General features: G+C 40.4%; 2 protein-coding genes across 2 annotated transcripts; one reads left to right on the plus strand and one right to left on the minus strand.

Moving 5' to 3' along the window:
- Nucleotides 1-4,918: 4,918 nt before the first annotated feature.
- On the plus strand, nt 4,919-9,522 carry LOC308397310 (uncharacterized protein). The gene is made up of 6 exons (XM_080883156.1): nt 4,919-5,084; nt 5,521-5,728; nt 6,179-6,344; nt 7,311-7,892; nt 8,029-8,096; nt 8,607-9,522. The coding sequence occupies exons 1-6, from the start codon at nt 4,981-4,983 to the stop codon at nt 8,697-8,699; spliced, it is 1,221 nt and encodes a 406-aa protein (XP_080739282.1). The 5' UTR covers nt 4,919-4,980; the 3' UTR covers nt 8,700-9,522.
- A 2,719-nt stretch (nt 9,523-12,241) lies between these two features.
- On the minus strand, nt 12,242-16,919 carry LOC308397115 (uncharacterized protein). Its single transcript, XM_080882843.1, has 14 exons — nt 16,858-16,919; nt 16,331-16,705; nt 16,103-16,204; nt 15,652-15,884; nt 15,376-15,554; nt 15,187-15,280; nt 14,404-14,760; nt 14,191-14,308; nt 14,025-14,116; nt 13,809-13,923; nt 13,337-13,438; nt 12,968-13,135; nt 12,687-12,842; nt 12,242-12,453 (listed from the first exon to the last, which is right to left on the minus strand). The coding sequence occupies exons 2-14, from the start codon at nt 16,635-16,637 to the stop codon at nt 12,380-12,382; spliced, it is 2,097 nt and encodes a 698-aa protein (XP_080738969.1). The 5' UTR covers nt 16,638-16,705; nt 16,858-16,919; the 3' UTR covers nt 12,242-12,379.
- Between the last annotated feature and the right edge of the window lie 748 nt (nt 16,920-17,667).

Here is a 17,667-nt window from a genome sequence, read left to right on the forward strand (position 1 = left end):
AAAATCATGTTTTTCTTGAAGGATGCAGACTTCTTCCTGTACCACTGCTTGAAGAAGGTGTCTTCCAGAAACTGGCAGTAGGACTGGGAGTTGAGCTTGACTCCATCCTCAACCCGAAAAGGCCCCACAAGCTCATCTTTGATGATACCAGCCCAAACCAGTACTCCACCTCCACCTTGCTGGCATCTGAGTCGGACTGGAGCTCTCTGCCCTTTACCAATCCAGCCACGGGCCCATCCATCTGGCCCATCAAGACTCACTCTCATTTCATCAGTCCATAAAACCTTAGAAAAACCAGTCTTGAGATATTTCTTGGCCCAGTCTTGACATTTCAGCTTGTGTGTCTTGTTCAGTGGTGGTCGTCTTTCAGTCTTTCTTACCTTGGCCATGTCTCTGAGTATTGCACACCTTGTGCTTTTGGGCACTCCAGTGATGTTGCAGCTCTGAAATAAGGCCAAACTGGTGGCAAGTGGCATCTTGGCAGCTGCACGCTTGACTTTTCTCAGTTCATGGGCAGTTATTTTGCGCCTTGGTTTTTCCACACGCTTCTTGCGACCCTGTTGACTATTTTGAATTAAACGCTTGATTGTTCGATGATCACGCTTCAGAAGCTTTGCAATTTTGAGACTGCTGCATCCCTCTGCAAGATATCTCACTATTTTTGACTTTTCTGAGTCTGTCAAGTCCTTCTTTTGACCCATTTTGCCAAAGGAAAGGAAGTTGCCTAATAATTATGCACACCTGATATAGGGTGTTGATGTCATTAGACCACACCCCTTCTCATTACAGAGATGCACATCACCTAATATGCTTAATTGGTAGTAGGCTTTCGAGCCTATACAGCTTGGAATAAGACAACATGCATGAAGAGGATGATGTGGGCAAAATACTCATTTGCCTAATAATTCTGCACTCCCTGTATATCACCAGGGGTGCACATAAGTGGTCCGCAGGTGCGCATTCGCTGTCAAAATAAAAAACGCGCACAAGATAAGAAGATGCAACGCGTGTTTGTGTACATAGGATTATTGGAGGAGGACAGACATTTGCTTAGAACTCTTAAAGATGTCGAAGAAGCAAGCTCCTTTAAGCAATTACTTTGGTTTTCCTCCACCTCCAAAGAAATGTCAGAAGGAGTCTGAACCACAAAAGAAGCGCGTATTCTCGGAAAAATGGTTGCAGGAGGTGAGCTGGCTTCAAACAAATGATGAACGCACAGAGATTTGGTGCGGAATGTGCAATGAAAATCCCACTCTAGCGGACAAAAACACTGCCTTTTATATGGATGCAAACACGCGTTGCAACTTCTTATCTTGGGTGCATTTTTTATTTTGACAGCGAATGCGCACCTGCGGACCACTTATGTGCACCCGTGTAAATAACATAATGTTCTGCCGGGTGTGTTGTTGGTTTTCCCTCGATTTCTGAGTCGACAAGCGACTTTGTTACTGGGACCAGTAATTTTAAGAAAGGCCCCCATTAGAACCCATGAGAAATGCAAGAAATGCATTATTGCTCAGTCTGCAATATCTTTCCCAGAACAAACACCAATTGCAAATAACATACTAAAAATAAACCTGAAAAATCTGTTTAGAACAGCGTACTATGTTGCAAAGAGTGAACTACCACTGGCAAAATTTTTTGCAAACTTCAAAAAGCAAATGTCCTAGATCTTGGTTCAACTTGCCTCTTACCCGTGACTTCAGTGGAAATTTCAAATTCAGGATCTGACACAGACTGATTCATGTCCTACACAGTTCTTACAAGTTCATAGAAATTTCTGTTCAATTAGAACCAAGTATTTGAGTTGATGATTGTAATTTTCATACAATGTTGTAATTTGTGTTTCAACAATTTTTTGATTAATGTTTTGTTTCCTTTACAATATTATACTTTAATGTATAATATTGTAAAGGAAACAAAACAGGAAACAAAACATCAATCAAAAAATTGCTCTCTTTTTTATTCGGGCTACTTAAATTTATTTTGGGCTACCAAATACTGAAGAGTCCCTGCCCGAAGGGCTACCAGGGATTGTGAAATTTTGCGAGCCCTGCTCCCAAAAAATCATCCCAGGCTATATGACAGAGAATGTGCATCTTCTTTTTGTTTTGCATATTTTAATTTATATTGTATTGTGTTGTGGTTTGCAGTGTTTTGTGTTGTTTCACTTTAAATTTGTTTAAAAGGAAAAAGCTGAAAATTTAAATAGTTAAAAGTTGAAATGTAAATTGTTGGTTTGCAGTGTTTTATAGTTTATTTATTACATTTTATGTGGAGTGAATAAATAAAAGTATATTTACAGTGGCCCCTTGAGACAAAACACGTACAAACTCCGAAGCACAACAGAAGTGCTCCAGGATGCTAGGGGCAGTGTCGAGCTTTTGTTACCTAGTGGCTACAAAAGGTACCAACGACAGGATTTGGTGTGTAGTAGTCAGAGATGGGCAGTAACGCGTTACTTGTAATGCGTTACTGTAATCCGATTACTTTTTTCAAGTAACGAGTAAAGTAAGGGATTACTATTGCAAAAACGGTAATTAGATTACCGTTACTTTCCCGTAGGAACGCTGCGTTACTGCGTTACTAAAACCGTGATTTTTTTGCGAGACTGTCTCATGACAGTGACATAAGCGAGTGCGCCATTCATGACAACAGCTGTGTGCAGATCAACAGTGGATCATATATCGAGTGCGGGAGAGAGTATGGGCGTGCAGCGTTTAAAGCGTGGAAGTACTGACCTTACTTTAAGTTTGATTCCATAAAAGGTGACAAAAACATTAGCGTCCATTAGCGTTGTGCATGGGAAGAAAACTTCTTTTTACAGCGAAAAAAACCCCCTAAACTTCCAAGCAAGCACCGAGTGCGCTTTGACGTAATGGGAAATTCACAGAGAAACTCGCGGATTCTTCAACTGACCGCAGCACACCTGCACCAGGGTAAACCTTTGCCTACGCTACTCCTGCTTTACAGGTGAAAATAGAGCAACAGGACCGCTAGTCTTTGACTTTATTTATTTTCTGCTGTGTTTTACTTTCATCTATTTGAAAGAGTGAGTGTAAACACACCAAAAAAATATATTTTATGTGCTGGAATGTGCAGAAAATAGGTTTAAATATTAAACAAATTTCTTCCAGTCAGAGAATGTTGCATATAATTAAATGTTTGCTTGATGCATAAAGTTAAAAGATTAAAACTAATAAAACAAGTTTGAAAAAGGGACTTTTCCATTTCATTACATTTTGTATGATGGATTATACAGGGAGTGCAGAATTATTAAGCAACGTCCTTTCTTTTTGCAAAATGGGTCAAAAGAAGGACTTGACAGGCTCAGAAAAGTAAAAAACAGTGAGATATCTTGCAGAGGGATGCAGCAGTCTCAAAATTGCAAAGCTTCTGAAGCGTGATCATCGAACAATCAAGCGTTTCATTCAAAATAGTCAACAGGGTCGCAAGAAGCGTGTGGAAAAACCAAGGCGCAAAATAACTGCCCATGAACTTGAAAAGTCAAGCGTGCAGCTGCCAAGATGCCACTTGCCACCAGTTTGGCCATATTTCAGAGCTGCAACATCACTGGAGTGCCCAAGAGCACAAGGTGTGCAATACTCAGAGACATGGCCAAGGTAAGAAAGACTGAAAGACGACCACCACTGAACAAGACACACAAGCTGAAACGTCAAGACTGGGCCAAGAAATATCTCAAGACTGATTTTTCTAAGGTTTTATGGACTGATGAAATGAGAGTGAGTCTTGATGGGCCAGATGGATGGGCCCGTGGCTGGATTGGTAAAGGGCAGAGAGCTCCAGTCCGACTCAGACGCCAGCAAGGTGGAGGTGGAGTACTGGTTTGGGCTGGTATCATCAAAGATGAGCTTGTGGGGCCTTTTCGGGTTGAGGATGGAGTCAAGCTCAACTCCCAGTCCTACTGCCAGTTTCTGGAACACACCTTCTTCAAGCAGTGGTACAGGAAGAAGTCTGCATCCTTCAAGAAAAACATGATTTTCATGCAGGACAATGCTCCATCACATGCGTCCAAGTACTCCACAGCGTGGCTGGCAAGAAAGGGTATAAAAGAAGAAAAACTAATGACATGGCCACCTTGTTCACCTGATCTGAACCCCATTGAGAACCTGTGGTCCATCATCAAATGTGAGATTTCAACCCGTTCTCACTCCCAACGCGTAAAATAATGACGATTTGTCACGTCCCTTAACTTCTCATGCTGACGCCTAAGGTACCCTTCCACGTTTTTATGTGACGCTGTGGGTTGTCAATTCATTCCAATATGAACCCGCTCGCGGCGATCAGAGACGCTTCGAGCAGAGGCTCCAGCCATCCATTTACTCCAATAATAACCCCGTCATGGCGAAACATGACGCCGTGAAGCACAATCTAACTGGAGAACCGGGGACCCTCTCCGCGAACGGGTTTTTCTCCCTAATTTAATGCTTTCTTTTAATGACATCGTTAACATTTCTCAACAAAAACACGAAAGTATCACTGATAATTCAACAATAAAATCGCTTCATGTTGTGGCCATCACACAGTGTTTTCCAAACTGATTCACGATCTGAAAGTGCGCAGATTTAACGTACATAATCCTTCGTTAGGTTTATTATTTTCATTTCACACGTAAAACACATTTATAGATTCATTCACCACTCCTGCTAGTTTTGGATGCGCTCGGCTCCAACCAATCAGACCAATTTACGCAGACGCACTAATCCCGTAACTGCACACTACCCATAATCCTCAACCGCCGTCGCTATGGAAATGAAGATAACAACAGCTTGGTGCTACCCATTATTCCTTTATTTACTCTAAAATAATAACCAGCGATAATACGAAATTAAACTGGCCCAGTGTTTAATTATGTAATTAAAAAATGCAAATTGTAGTATTTTATTTTTTACAAATTGCAATATTTATCTACAGCGCGCCTTTAGCGACACGTCAACAGATCTTAAGCAAGGCGATTGGATGGTTTTTACTGCAATGCATCTTGGGAGTCGTAGTAAATGTATCTTTCAACTCACGGTCCTGCAGCGAAGTTTTCGACTGGACACGAGGCAGATCCTAGCTAAGTAAGTTGTGATAAACTGTGGGTAATTTGCATGTTCACTGAAATATTAATTTCAGTGATATTAAACTGATATTAAACTTGAAATGTTTTCACAGAGCAGTCTGTGTACCAAGAGAACTACTTCTGCAAAAGTTTATTTAAATTTTTTTGTGATGTATTCTCATGTGTAAGACACTTGCTTGGCCACCCAGCTAATGTTAGTACTGCTCTATTTTAGCAATGTATCTTTTCTGTAATCAATTCAGGGTTTTTTTTAACCCTATTCACGTAATTAACTCAATATTAATGACTTTAATCTCGTAATTGATTTTTTTTTCTAAATATGGTGTAATACTGCCTCGTAATATAAGTTATTTCTTTGGTCATAAATTATTTTTGTAATCGTTTCACCAAAACAGACCTGAAATAATCCCTACATGTTCCATTTTCATTTGCAGAAATGACAAAGCCAAAAACCAAACCATGCCCTTCCTGTCAGGCCCCAAACACCTGCAACAGGAAGACATGCAGTGGATGCCTGGGCAGCCTGAACCTAAAGGAGGGATTGAAAAAAAAAAACAAGAACAGTTTAAAAACAGTAACTGGGCTGCCTCTGTTAAAAAAAACAGAAATGCGAGCAGGGTGGTTAATTCAGCCCAGTTGTCAGTAAGTTTAAAAGTTCTGATCTAATAAGTGGTTAGTCTGGTAGACAATTCTTTATTAATCACAGTTGTCAATGTTTTCTTGTATATCATGAAGTAAGAAACTAACAAGACATGTATATACACATAAAATATTAATTTATAAAAGAGCATAAATAAAAAAGTTATTCACATCAGAATAACATCATCACACTAAAGACATCCAACTAGAAAAAACTTGTTAAAAACTATTTTTATTCAAGCTACTTCTGATTTTTAATTTAATCGGCTATTAACTGAGAGACAAAACATTTCAAGATGGATTTTATCATACATTTACAGGTTTGGTCACCATAAATACTTTTTAACTATCGACAACAATAAAACAACAAAGATGTGAAACTTAAAGGTTTGTTATACATCAATTTGCTTACATGAAAGACTGGCTGCATGTTTTTCTTTGTTGTTCTTGCAGGTTTCAAAGCTACATGCCCTGGGCTACCAACCAATTCTGTTTCTTGGACAGTTTGACCGTAAGGGCCGTATAGTAGGGGACGTGATCACTCAGATCGAACCAGCGGAAGGTGCTGCACGTGACATCCTCATGAAGATGAGTAAGCTTTATGAACACCTTCTGAGAAGTAAGATATGCTTTGTCCATTATCTGTAACCAGGTGTCCTTATCAGGTAGCCTATCCTAGCTGTCTTTGGGTGATACTCATGGTACACCCTAGATAAGAAGGCAGATCATCACGGGGTACATAGAGACAAACAAGATGGTGAGGATGAGGATAGTTAACAGTCACCAGCTATTCTGTTCTACTCTACTCTATTCTGTTCTATTCTATTATTCAGCCAAGGTTCAGACCAGTAACCTTCTTGCTGTGAGGTGACAGCTGCCCTACATGTCCTGTTGCTAACATGAAAATAGTGTTATATCTGCCTTATTACCTCCCCATGTGTCGGTCACATCACCAAAGCTAGCCATACTGAACCTCTGGTGTTACCCACCTGAACAATTTTGTATGTGTGTGTGTATAGTATGGTCTTTCACACTCATGTATATACAAATGTAATTTTAAAAATCTTCACGAAAACCAGACCTGATAATTCTCTTCGAGACTTTCTAGTATAACAAATGTTATATAATGTTACCAATATGAACACCAAGATTCTTAAATAACTTATATACTTCTTAAGAGGTTACCTGATTACCTCCCTGAGGTAGTTAGCATCACCATTGTACAAAACTCCTAAGTCACAGTACTAGCTTGAAGTGTCAAATGTTATTCACTACAAAGTCAGGAAAGTAGTGTCATCAGAGGAAAAAGTCATTATCTATCTGGATTTATAGTCACACTCATTAATTTTTTAATGTACAATGTAGAAAAGCACTACAGATGTCACACTACCCTAGAGGGCACTTGTACTGAATTATTTGGGTCAGTGAGTGTGCGAGATGACTTATTTGATGCCAATATTTACCAGTTGTATCTTTAGTAAAAACTTAACTGAAAACATGCAAATCACTACTTATTATGTGTTTATGTGTACTGTACATTTTTTCAACCCATTTTAATGAATGTTTAATATTTAAAATTTTTCAGAATTACAAGCTTCACCTCCTGCTAAAAGTTCTACACCAGCAGCTGGACCATCCTCTGCTGACAGTGTCGATGCTGGACCAGTCCCAGACCCAGAGGCTCTAAACGAGGAATTTATTCTTCATTTAGAGCCTGTACCAACATCTTCCCTCTGTCAGCCTCCTGCATCCTCCTCTCCATCTCTGCTTCCTCCTGCATCCTCCTCTCCATCTCTGCTTCCTCCTGCATATTCCTCTCTGTCTCTGCTTCCTCCTGCATCCTCCTCTCCATCTCTGCTTCCTCCTGCATCCTCCTCTCCATCTCTGCTTCCTCCTGCATCCTCCTCTCCATCTCTGCTTCCTCCTGCATCCTCCTCTTCATCTCTGCTTTCTCCTGCATCCTCCTCTCCATCTCTGCTTCATCCTGCATCCTCCTCTCCATCTCTGCTTCCTCCTGCATCCTCCTCTCCATCTCTGCTTCCTCCTGCATCCTCCTCTTCATCTCTGCTTTCTCCTGCATCCTCCTCTCCATCTCCACATCCTGCATCTCCCTCAATTTCTACGGTGTACACCTCGGATGTCCCAAACAAAAAAAGGACAAGGAAAGGTTAGACGTTATGGTATTGTAAATGTACGAAACACATGACATGTTCGTTAAGTTTGTTAAGATTTCTTTTTCTTAATTTTTGCATTTTTTCCAGTTTTACAGAACTCATGTAAATATTTCATTTGTTATTTTTCAGAATGCCGAAAACACCGTACACAGAAGATTTTCAAATATGAAGAGATAGTAGACAGGAGAGTTGTAAATGTAAGTAATTTAGCCTGCTGTTGTGCAGATTTGTTTGCGTCTTTGGACTTCCCGGATTTGAACTGTGCCTGACTGAATATCCATAAGCTTTTGTATTTGATGAATCTACACTAATTCAGCCACTGAGTCAGGATTTCACTCCAAATAGGACATTAAATAAGAACAGACCACCTGATACGACCTGGTCATGCTGCCTTCCTGATGTTTACGTTCTTTAAAGTCCTCCTGACATCATGCTCAGAAGGAGTGATTGATGTGGAGGTGCTCCTTCCCATTCAGTAACATCTGCTTCAGTTAGTTTTGCTTGTGAGCCACAATGTAAGCAGTGTTGCTTTGCTGACATGCACTCGATGCTGGCAGTACAAGCATTGTAGTGGTTCTTATGTTTTTGTAAACTAATTGTATAATATATTGAGCCATTCAATAGTACACAAATGTTTATAAGCTCCTTTTTGTATGCAACTTGCATGTCTTTCTTAATTAATTGTTTGTTTATATCATGTTTTTCAGGAAAAAGAAGAAGTTAAAGTCAAGTGGAAGCCTTGCTCAACATGGTATGTAGTAACAGCTTTGTTGGACGGGAACAGACATTCATATTGTTGATAAATAGTTATCAACTCAATTTGAATTCATGTATTTGGACTAAAGTAAATTGGGAGCTTTTAGCTATCGAGCTCCTCTTCTGTGAGGAGCTTGATAGCTGTCCACCTCCAAAGTCCATTATGAGTTTTGGAGGTGGACATGGTCAACACTTTTAAGAGTAGGCATAAGACTTTACTTCTTTATAGAGCTTATAGTTAGGGCTGGTTCAGCTCAGCCCTTAGTTATGCTGTAATAGGACCAGACTGCTGGGGGTTAGTGTCCCCCCCCTCTCTCTCTGTCTCTTTCAGGGTTATGCAGGCTCAGTATTGGTTGAAGATGCAGTCACGTCTCCTTTTACTGAAAACTCTCCCCCTCTCCCTCACCACCATCTGTAAACATACATGTCTCAGTAATGCAGTTCATGCATGTTACTAACTAAACTTCTTCCCTGGAGTTTCTGTGCTCTCTCATCCAGCAGGTTCCAATGGATCGTGGCTGCTGCTGTGGTCCTACTTGACATCTACTACATATATTAATACTCTCTGACTTGATTTGATTAATTTATATTACAATGAAGGTGTATAAAGCATGACATGAATATAGAAGATATTTCATCCTAAAAAATTGTCATATGTCACAACCTAAATTGTCCTATTTTGTGTGTGGTTGTCGTTGTTGTTTGTTATGTTTTTCTCCTGACAGTGGCAAAGTGTGGGATGACACATGGGAACCTGCGCAGTTTTACACACAGTAAACCAGGCACCACAGGTCGCAGAGATCGCACAGTTCACAGCTTGTAGTTCAGCATAAAAGTTCAAAATAAAATATTTACTATACATTTCAACCAGTGTCAGTCTCTGTTTCACTCTCTAATTGTGGCTTAAGTACCTAACATATTCATGAATCTGATCGATCAATAATATCTTCCCTGCACTCGACATCTCATAGTTTTACATATCAGCCAACATTATTGTCTACATCCTCATAAATATAGAAGTGACTTGCTTATTATAACATATTACAAGGTAAAGTAATACTGCACTGCACGTATAGTAAGTAACACCTACTGTGTATGGGAGCCTAAAGCAAAGTTAACTGCACCAGTACCAGCTTCAGAACATATTGTATATTATATGTTTCTACCTTTTTGTAATATGTCATGTTTAGATGCAGTGACAATTGCACATTTGGAGTTGTGGTCATATGTGGTCTTTATATACAGGGTATTAAAAAAATTGACATTTTTTGCTATTTTTCTTGTTTGTTTGCACAATATTATTGTGTACATATTACATATGTAACATTATAGTTAATATTATTATTAGATATCAAAGATACAATTTGATTGAGGGTTTTCCTGTCATAATTTCAATAAAAATGCAATTACACAGGTAAACAATAGGATCAAAATAAACTTTTAAAAAGTCTGTTGATCAAATGCTGATTTTCAAAACATTCTAGAGGAAAACAGAGATAAAATAATCTGAACAGTAACAGTGATTGTGGATGATGATGGAGGCTTCAATGGATTATTCTGTTTCAATCAATAGGTTTGTATCTATGACAATAATTTGATAAGTTTAACAGGTTGGTTTAGGCCTGGCAATACAGCAAATATTCACAAACTTTTGTTTTTGAAGAATGTTTATCTTTTTTGGGATGAAGCTATCTGGCAAAATGAGACAACCCTTTTAACCTAATCTTTATGTCTTTTTTGTGGCTATGATACTGGATTTTGGTTTGATGCATATGCAGGTTACAGCTGGGGAATGGCAGTATGTTGTGGATTGATTTGGCATGTTCAACCACTGTTACACCAAACTCTCTCACTTATAACATGATAAAGGCCTCTTACTCAGTGTCATGGATTTTCTATACTTTTGGGGACACAGGGCCAAAGTCTGAGGCAATAAGTCAGATCAAAGAAGGCAATGATTCTAAAATGGGAGTTTACTTATGTCATTATATATATCCAGGAATATGTGCCAGAGGATAGTTGTCATGAAATCAATATTAAATCAAAGTATTCCTTAATTACCACAGCTGACACGAGTTCTCCATAGCTGCCTGCTGTCTCAGGATCTGTCTCCAAAAAGGACCAGGGAGCGCTAACATGTTATGTTCTAAACTGATGAAGAAAATGCACATTAAACATAGTATAAACTTACTGAGTGAAGTAATGTCAAGAGGATTCCTTTAGCTCCTATTGGGTTGGTTCCTTGATCAATGCAATACAGAATCATTAATCTGGTTTTATGTAATGTCCTCAAAACATGTCAAAATGAGGCTCACTAGTCTGTGTGGCCTCCACATGCCTGTATGACCTCCCTACAACACCTGGGCATGCTCCTGATGAAGTGGCAGATGCTCTCCTGATGGATCTCCTCCCAGACTCCAGGACTAAAGCATCTGCCCACTCCTGGACATTTTGTGGTGCAGTTGGTGGATGGAGCGAGACATAATGTCCCAGATGTCCTCAATTGGATTCAGTTCTGGGGAATGGGCGGGCCAGTCCACAGCATCAATGCCTTCGTCTTGCAGGAACTGCTGACACACTCCAGCCACATGAGGTCTAGGATTGTCTTGCATTAGGAGGAACCCGGGGCCAACCGCACCAGCATATGGTCTCACAAGGGGTCTGAGGATCTCATCTCAGTACCTAATGGCAGTCAGGCTACCTCTGCCGAACACATGGAGGGCTGTGCAGCTCCCCAAAGAAATGCCACCCCACACCAAAACTGACCCACTGCCAAACTCATGCTGGAGGATGTTGCAGGAAGCAGAAGGTTCTCCACGGCGTCTCCAGACTGTCACAAGTGCTCAGTGTGAACCTGCTTTCATCTGTGAGGAGCACAGGGCGCCAGTGGCAAAGTTGCCAATCTTTGTGTTGTCTGGCAAATGCCAAACATACGGCACTGTGTTGGGCTGTAAGCACAACCCCACCTGTGGACGTCGGGCCCTCATACCACCCTCATGGAGTCCATTTCTGACCGTTTGAGCAGACGTGCACATTTGTGGCCTGCTGGAGGTCATTTTGCACAGCTCTGGCCTTTCTTTCCTACCCCACAGTACCTTCCCTTACCATTTGTTTCCTACTCTTTTACTTCTTCTTTGATGACGGTTGTCTTTCTAGATAAGCAATTTCATTTGCTCTGGGGCGAGTCAATGGCACGGGTGCATTCTGGGACTGTCAGTTCACCAGTGTGCTGGCATGCTTCTTAACAAACACACCACTACAGCAAACATCTCAGTTGTACTTGTTGATTTCTTCGACAAAACACTGAACAAAAAATTTACTTGTGAGTGTGCTGCCTGGTGCTTTTAAATTTTGTGATTATTTGAGCAGCCCAGAAAGCATCCCATAAATTAAATTATGTTATCGTATCTGAACATGTACACTAGTCATTAAATTAGATGGGAAATAATGATTCAGGGTAAACAACTGCACCAAGGAAATTCCATTTTTCTTCTCAAAATGTAAAATGTCTGTTGAAAAATCACATTGAACAGAGATGTGATTAACTTTTTATTTTACCAAACATAACATCAATGATGACACAATCAGTCTTCATCAGAAGTGCTCAAATCACTCTCAGTGGCATCGTCTGGAATGTCCTCCTCCTCCTCCGAGTCCATTTCCAGGAGTGGTTGGTGGCTGAGGATTCTCTTGTACACGTCCTTTACTTTGAGCATTTCAGCTTTCAGTTCACTTTGTTTTTTAAAACCAGGCTACAGAGTCCCTTCTGTGCATCCTCCGACATGCCAACAAAGGAGGCTGTAAAAAGAACAAAACAAATAAATATGAGAAAAGTAAAAAAAACAAACAACAAAAAAAAATCACCTCATAAACACAAGGAATTAGGATGCTGTAATTAAACATTTTTTTAAAAGGGAGAAGGCAGTGTTAGCTAGCAATCTAGATATAGGTAAAAGATCCAGTAAGACTTAGCATCTGCTCTTATTTTCAATCGATTCATCAAAAAATTAATAAATAAATAAAGTGCTTACAGTCTGAGGAGATTGTCCCCAACACCACAGAACGCATTCGCAACACTGTCCAGTGATGCCGCATCTCCCTGCAAAGGATCATCTCCTCCTCTCTCAGGCGCCTCACAGCCATCACCTTCTCAAAGACCTTTCTCTTTGTCCGGAGGTCAGCAGCAGCTACAGTTTAACAACATCAGATGGGAAAACATAGCAGCATATTATGATTCAAGAACAAAACATTCAACTACTGCTCAGATACTGGGAGCTTGTTTAAAAAGGATATTTATAAATCAAGAGCTTACGTTCACTTGTGCTCTGCCAGGGCCAAATATCGGTCTGCATGAGGGCATCACTGGATACGATTTGCTTTGTTGGTTCAGCGAGCTTGTTGTAGTCGTCAACAGCAGCCGCCAAGCGTTTCTTCTCAACTAAGATGACCTTGCGAATTCTGTGTCGCCTCTTGTTGCTATCTGTAAATAATCATAAAAAATTCACACCTTCACATAATGTATATAGTTTCATTTTAATCTACACTCATCAATTTGTTTGCTAGAACAAATCACATCCAGCTTAAACAAACCTGGATCTGATTTGATTCTGTTTACAAAGTAGCTGCACAAGCTGTACAAACTGAGCATCAAACGGTCCGTTTCAAAGAAACTGGGACGTACCATTTTGTCTGTAAAGACTTTGTGTTCGCACTCTGATGATGACGACAAGCTCCTCTATTCGTGCCTGCAACGCTCCAAGGCTGCCATCAGTTTGATCACTTTCTAAGTGAGAGGAATATTAATCAGAATACAGGATGAGTAACAGTCACCAAACTACAGTGGACTCTGTAATCACTGACTTGATGACATTCATTATAAGACATCTGGAGCCTTCATGTGCTGCTATCTCATGATAATCATGAGATAACAAGTATGTTGGTGTTCAGGTTTATAAAACCAACTAGTACGACATCATTTCAACCCAGGTTCTATCCAATTTGATGAAACGCAACAACTCTGCCATAAATTTGCTTTTCCAAGGCTTATTTTTCATTGTTTGTTGACACTGTCAGAAAGATCTTAACTCTAAGTTCTTTAATGAGGCCATGGTGGGTCCTATTGTTATACATGAGTGCATTATATTGAGACTCACCTTCAGCCCATTTCTGCACATCGGCCACCCATTGCTGCAGTGTGTCGTCATCCACACCCAGCTCATTTCTGGTCGCATTCAGGCTCTCCACTTGTTCTCTAAGGATCCTTATGATCTAAGAATGCATTCATAAATGTCATTCATATTGACATTAAAAGAGTACTGGTGTTTTCCCCCCATTACCACACACATTAAAATGGGTGTTGAAAAAATGACCTTTAGATATCGCTGGCTCAAAGTGCGGCCCAGTTGTTCCACTTTCCTTTTGTTCCACCCCAAAGCCAGGAGGGTCAGCATGTCTGTTCGCCCTGCATTTCAGTTAGTATACAAATTAGAATTAATGAGCAGGAGACTGAGTGGAATCTCAGACACGGACACACACCTGCTTTAGACATGTACTTCGTTGTGATGGCCGCCCTAGACAGGAAACTGTTTACTTGTTCCACCTCTTCTCCAACTGTTGAACCGGCCCCATCCTGAAACGCACCTCCCCATTTGATCTATAGAAAGGAGGTCACAATACATGACTGCTGAATTCATTCAACCTTATAACAAAATGTCTCAAACTAATCCAAAACTACAAGCTGCAGTATACCTCGCATTTCCAAGTGTGAGCCTTTGCATGCATGACGGAGAGAAAAGGACGCATTGACAAGAGGTTCCTCAGCTCAGGGCACTGCTGAGCCACCTTGGTTAAATAGGGGAAATATTTACAGGCCACATCGGAGCAAAGGAACGTAATATGTCCTGGGATGCTAGCTGCCAACTTCCTCTGGAGAAAAAGGGGGTAAGCAAAGATCTCCCCTCGAAACATGTTCAATGCAGCTAAGAGGACTCCGTGGCGACAAACAGCTATTTCCATGCCCTCCTCATCCAACTTCCCAGTGGACTTTTTGGACGACTCCTTTGCTGCAGTCCAAGATGAAGATCCGCACAACCCTTTCCCCGGGACCTATACACTCAAAGATTTTAACATAAAAGACATGACATGATTAAGCCCTATCAGGGACAAACTTTTTAAAACAAATGCATAACAATTAGCTGAATTAGCCTCGAGTCACACAAGACCTCAGATCTCCCCAGGACAGCACTGATAACACAAAATAAAAATCATGTTGTTTTTTTTAAATACACATGGTGACAAAATTAAGTAAACATTAAGATAAAGTAAAGTAAATAGTATTACGACAACACCAAGAGAAAAATAAAAAAAATATCGACCCATCCATACATCTACACACACACACACACACACACACACACACACACACACACACACACACACACACACACGTACGTATGTGTATATGGTTACGGCATTAACGTCATTTTAACAAGATTAACGCTAACAGCACTAATATATATATGTGTATCTTACATGATTTGTGTGTCTCTGGATGTATTTCACAAACTCAGCAACTTCCTCATCTTTTTCAATGAAGACACCTTCAAAGTTCCCCTGCTCTGAAGTGCTGAACGAACACAGTGACAGTTGTTTGAAAAGAAACATTAAAATACATTTTTCTACAAATCCATATTTGACTTATGTACACAATGCATAACGTACCTTGCATTAGACTGAAAGCGATAAAGCTTGCGGTTTCCATCAACTGAGACGGCAAGCATGTCTGGAGTGCAGGCAGGGCAGCTAAAGCATGGCTCCTTGCACATCCTGTCCACCTCAAACTTTACAGCACTCCACTCCAAGAAACTTTTACTGAAGGCATCAGCTGATATTCGGCCATTCTTTTACATAGAGGACATACAACAGAATATTCAAGGACAGTCATCATAAACATTGATTTGCACAATTTCCTTAAACTTAGCAAATTTAGAAACTCACCCTTCCAAAATGGGCTGTTCGTTCATCCAGCATTTTGACAAATGCCTTAAGTGACATCCCTGGTGCAGCCTTCTTAATGTCATAGAAAGACTGAAAGACATCCATTGAAAACAGGGTGCAGAAATTTAAGGTGCCAGGCCAATATCCACTACCCAGGATGTCCTTAACTGAGGGGGACCACATTAGGCCACAGCTGGTGCAGCTCACCACTGGCAGTGCAAGGTTATAACGCCCTGTAGAAAGGATAAGGATAAATTCAGTCATGGCGCAAAGCATTCATTTTTTTCATGTTGTTTTCAAATCGGTCTGGTAAATCCAAATGACCTTTGACAGGTGCCCACATATACTGCGGGCCGAGGGTAATTAAAACCAAGATAGCAATGCACAATTTGCAATAAAACCTCCAAACACATCTATTGTGTATGTAGTGTGTGACAAAAGGGCAACTTACCATTTATGGTTACAAGAGCCACAATTGCGCCGGGTGAAACCTCAACGTTACCTGCTGGGCAGTCACACACATGGTCTGGCCTTTGCACAGGCAACAGCCGAACTAACATTAAAACACACAATATATATAAAAAGAATTAGAAATTAACTGATACACAATAAATATACAATAACAGCACCCACTCATACTCATACATAGCAAGAAATGCATAAGACTTAAAAACTGTACCTATTGGCTTGTGAAACTCTGATGAAGGCTGCAAAAACCCTCCTGTTACTGCCTCTCTGTTGTGCAGGACAAAGCGTGTGTGAACTGCAATATCACAGTCAGCACAAAGGAATGGAAGAGGCAGGCAGTCCAGACACCTCACAACTACTTGTTTGCCACACTGACACACACGGTGTGACTGTGGATCCAGAGTAGCTAACATATTGTCTATAAGACAAGGCCTGGCCTCTTTCCACTTTTGCGAGGACACCATATTTCTGATCGCCCAGTGAGTAGCAGCTGACTCAGACGACGTCTCACAAGTCATGGCTGCGTCCTCTTCTCCATCCTCCAACAACTGAAGGAGCTCCTGACGAAGCACCTCAGTTCCATACACTAACAGAAAAAAAATGAAGAAAGGAAGAAACTCTGAAAAACACTCTAGGCAGTATGTTTCTTAGGACTCCACAAAAGCCCTGCATAACTCAACTATAACAACAAATATAAAAGTAAACAGAAATCACAATATAAACAAGAAGGTAAAGTACCTTTTGTTGGGTTGACACTGGCAACATAACTAGGTTCTTCACGTGGACATTGATGCTGCTCTCTGGACAAGGGGGGGGGGGGGGGGGGGGGGGATGAAGAATATTTACTTACTGAAATTCTTTGGTGAAAACAAGTTGTGAGATAAAATCAATGGTTGTGTGAACACTGACCACGTGGCATGCAACTAGTACTTCGACTGGTTGATGGTCTTTGAGGAATAAAAGCTCCCTGTCTGTCACGTTTTTTCCAGCGCACTGGTCTTGGCTGAGGTTCACTCTGTGCATCATTCTACGCAATTAACAAGGAAAAAAGGGAACACCTAAAATACAGTCTATGATTAAAGCAAAGATTATCAAACATCTTAAATTAACCAACTTAATTTGACATAAACTTTAAAAAAAATTCAAATAACATAACATTTACTCCGTACAAAATATTAGACAAGCGTGTTCCCTCTTTAACAACTGTTTCCACTAAAAATGTTACCTGCATATCTTGAAGGAGTTCGTCAGCAGCCTGAAGCTCTTCCTCCAGCTCGGGATCCTCTGAATCACTCATTTTCAAGCTAAAGAGGAAAGAGATTTTTGCAGAACTCAGTGACATAAACACATAACTAACGCAATTCAAATGATTTTCAGTCTTGGCGCTCCGGTTAATGTTAGCAATTAACGTTAGCATCATCAGTTTGTAAAGAGCTAGCAGAACTCTTAGCGCAAAAACTGCTTTACGCACCATGTGAGGGTATTTTGCAGCACACAAGTCCTTTAACGTTTGTAATAGATTTAATCCATCATCGTTGGATTAAATGG

This window comes from Rhamphochromis sp. 'chilingali' (genome assembly GCF_963969265.1).
Source record: "Rhamphochromis sp. 'chilingali' genome assembly, chromosome: 5".
NCBI lineage: Eukaryota > Metazoa > Chordata > Actinopteri > Cichliformes > Cichlidae > Rhamphochromis > Rhamphochromis sp. 'chilingali'.

Bases quoted from the DNA above. Each gene is read 5' to 3' on its own strand.
- LOC308397310 (XM_080883156.1), top strand. From the start codon at position 4,981: ATGGTTTTTACTGCAATGCATCTTGGGAGTCGTAGTAAATGTATCTTT. The intron at 5,085-5,520 runs GTAAGTTGTGAT...TTTCATTTGCAG, and splicing joins ACGAGGCAGATCCTAGCTAA to AAATGACAAAGCCAAAAACC. The intron at 7,893-8,028 runs GTTAGACGTTAT...GTTATTTTTCAG, and splicing joins CAAAAAAAGGACAAGGAAAG to AATGCCGAAAACACCGTACA.
- LOC308397115 (XM_080882843.1), bottom strand. From the start codon at position 16,637: ATGACTTGTGAGACGTCGTCTGAGTCAGCTGCTACTCACTGGGCGATC. The intron at 14,309-14,403 runs GTATACTGCAGC...TCCTTTCTATAG, and splicing joins CTCACACTTGGAAATGCGAG to ATCAAATGGGGAGGTGCGTT. The intron at 14,117-14,190 runs GTGTGTGTCCGT...ACTGAAATGCAG, and splicing joins GAAGTACATGTCTAAAGCAG to GGCGAACAGACATGCTGACC.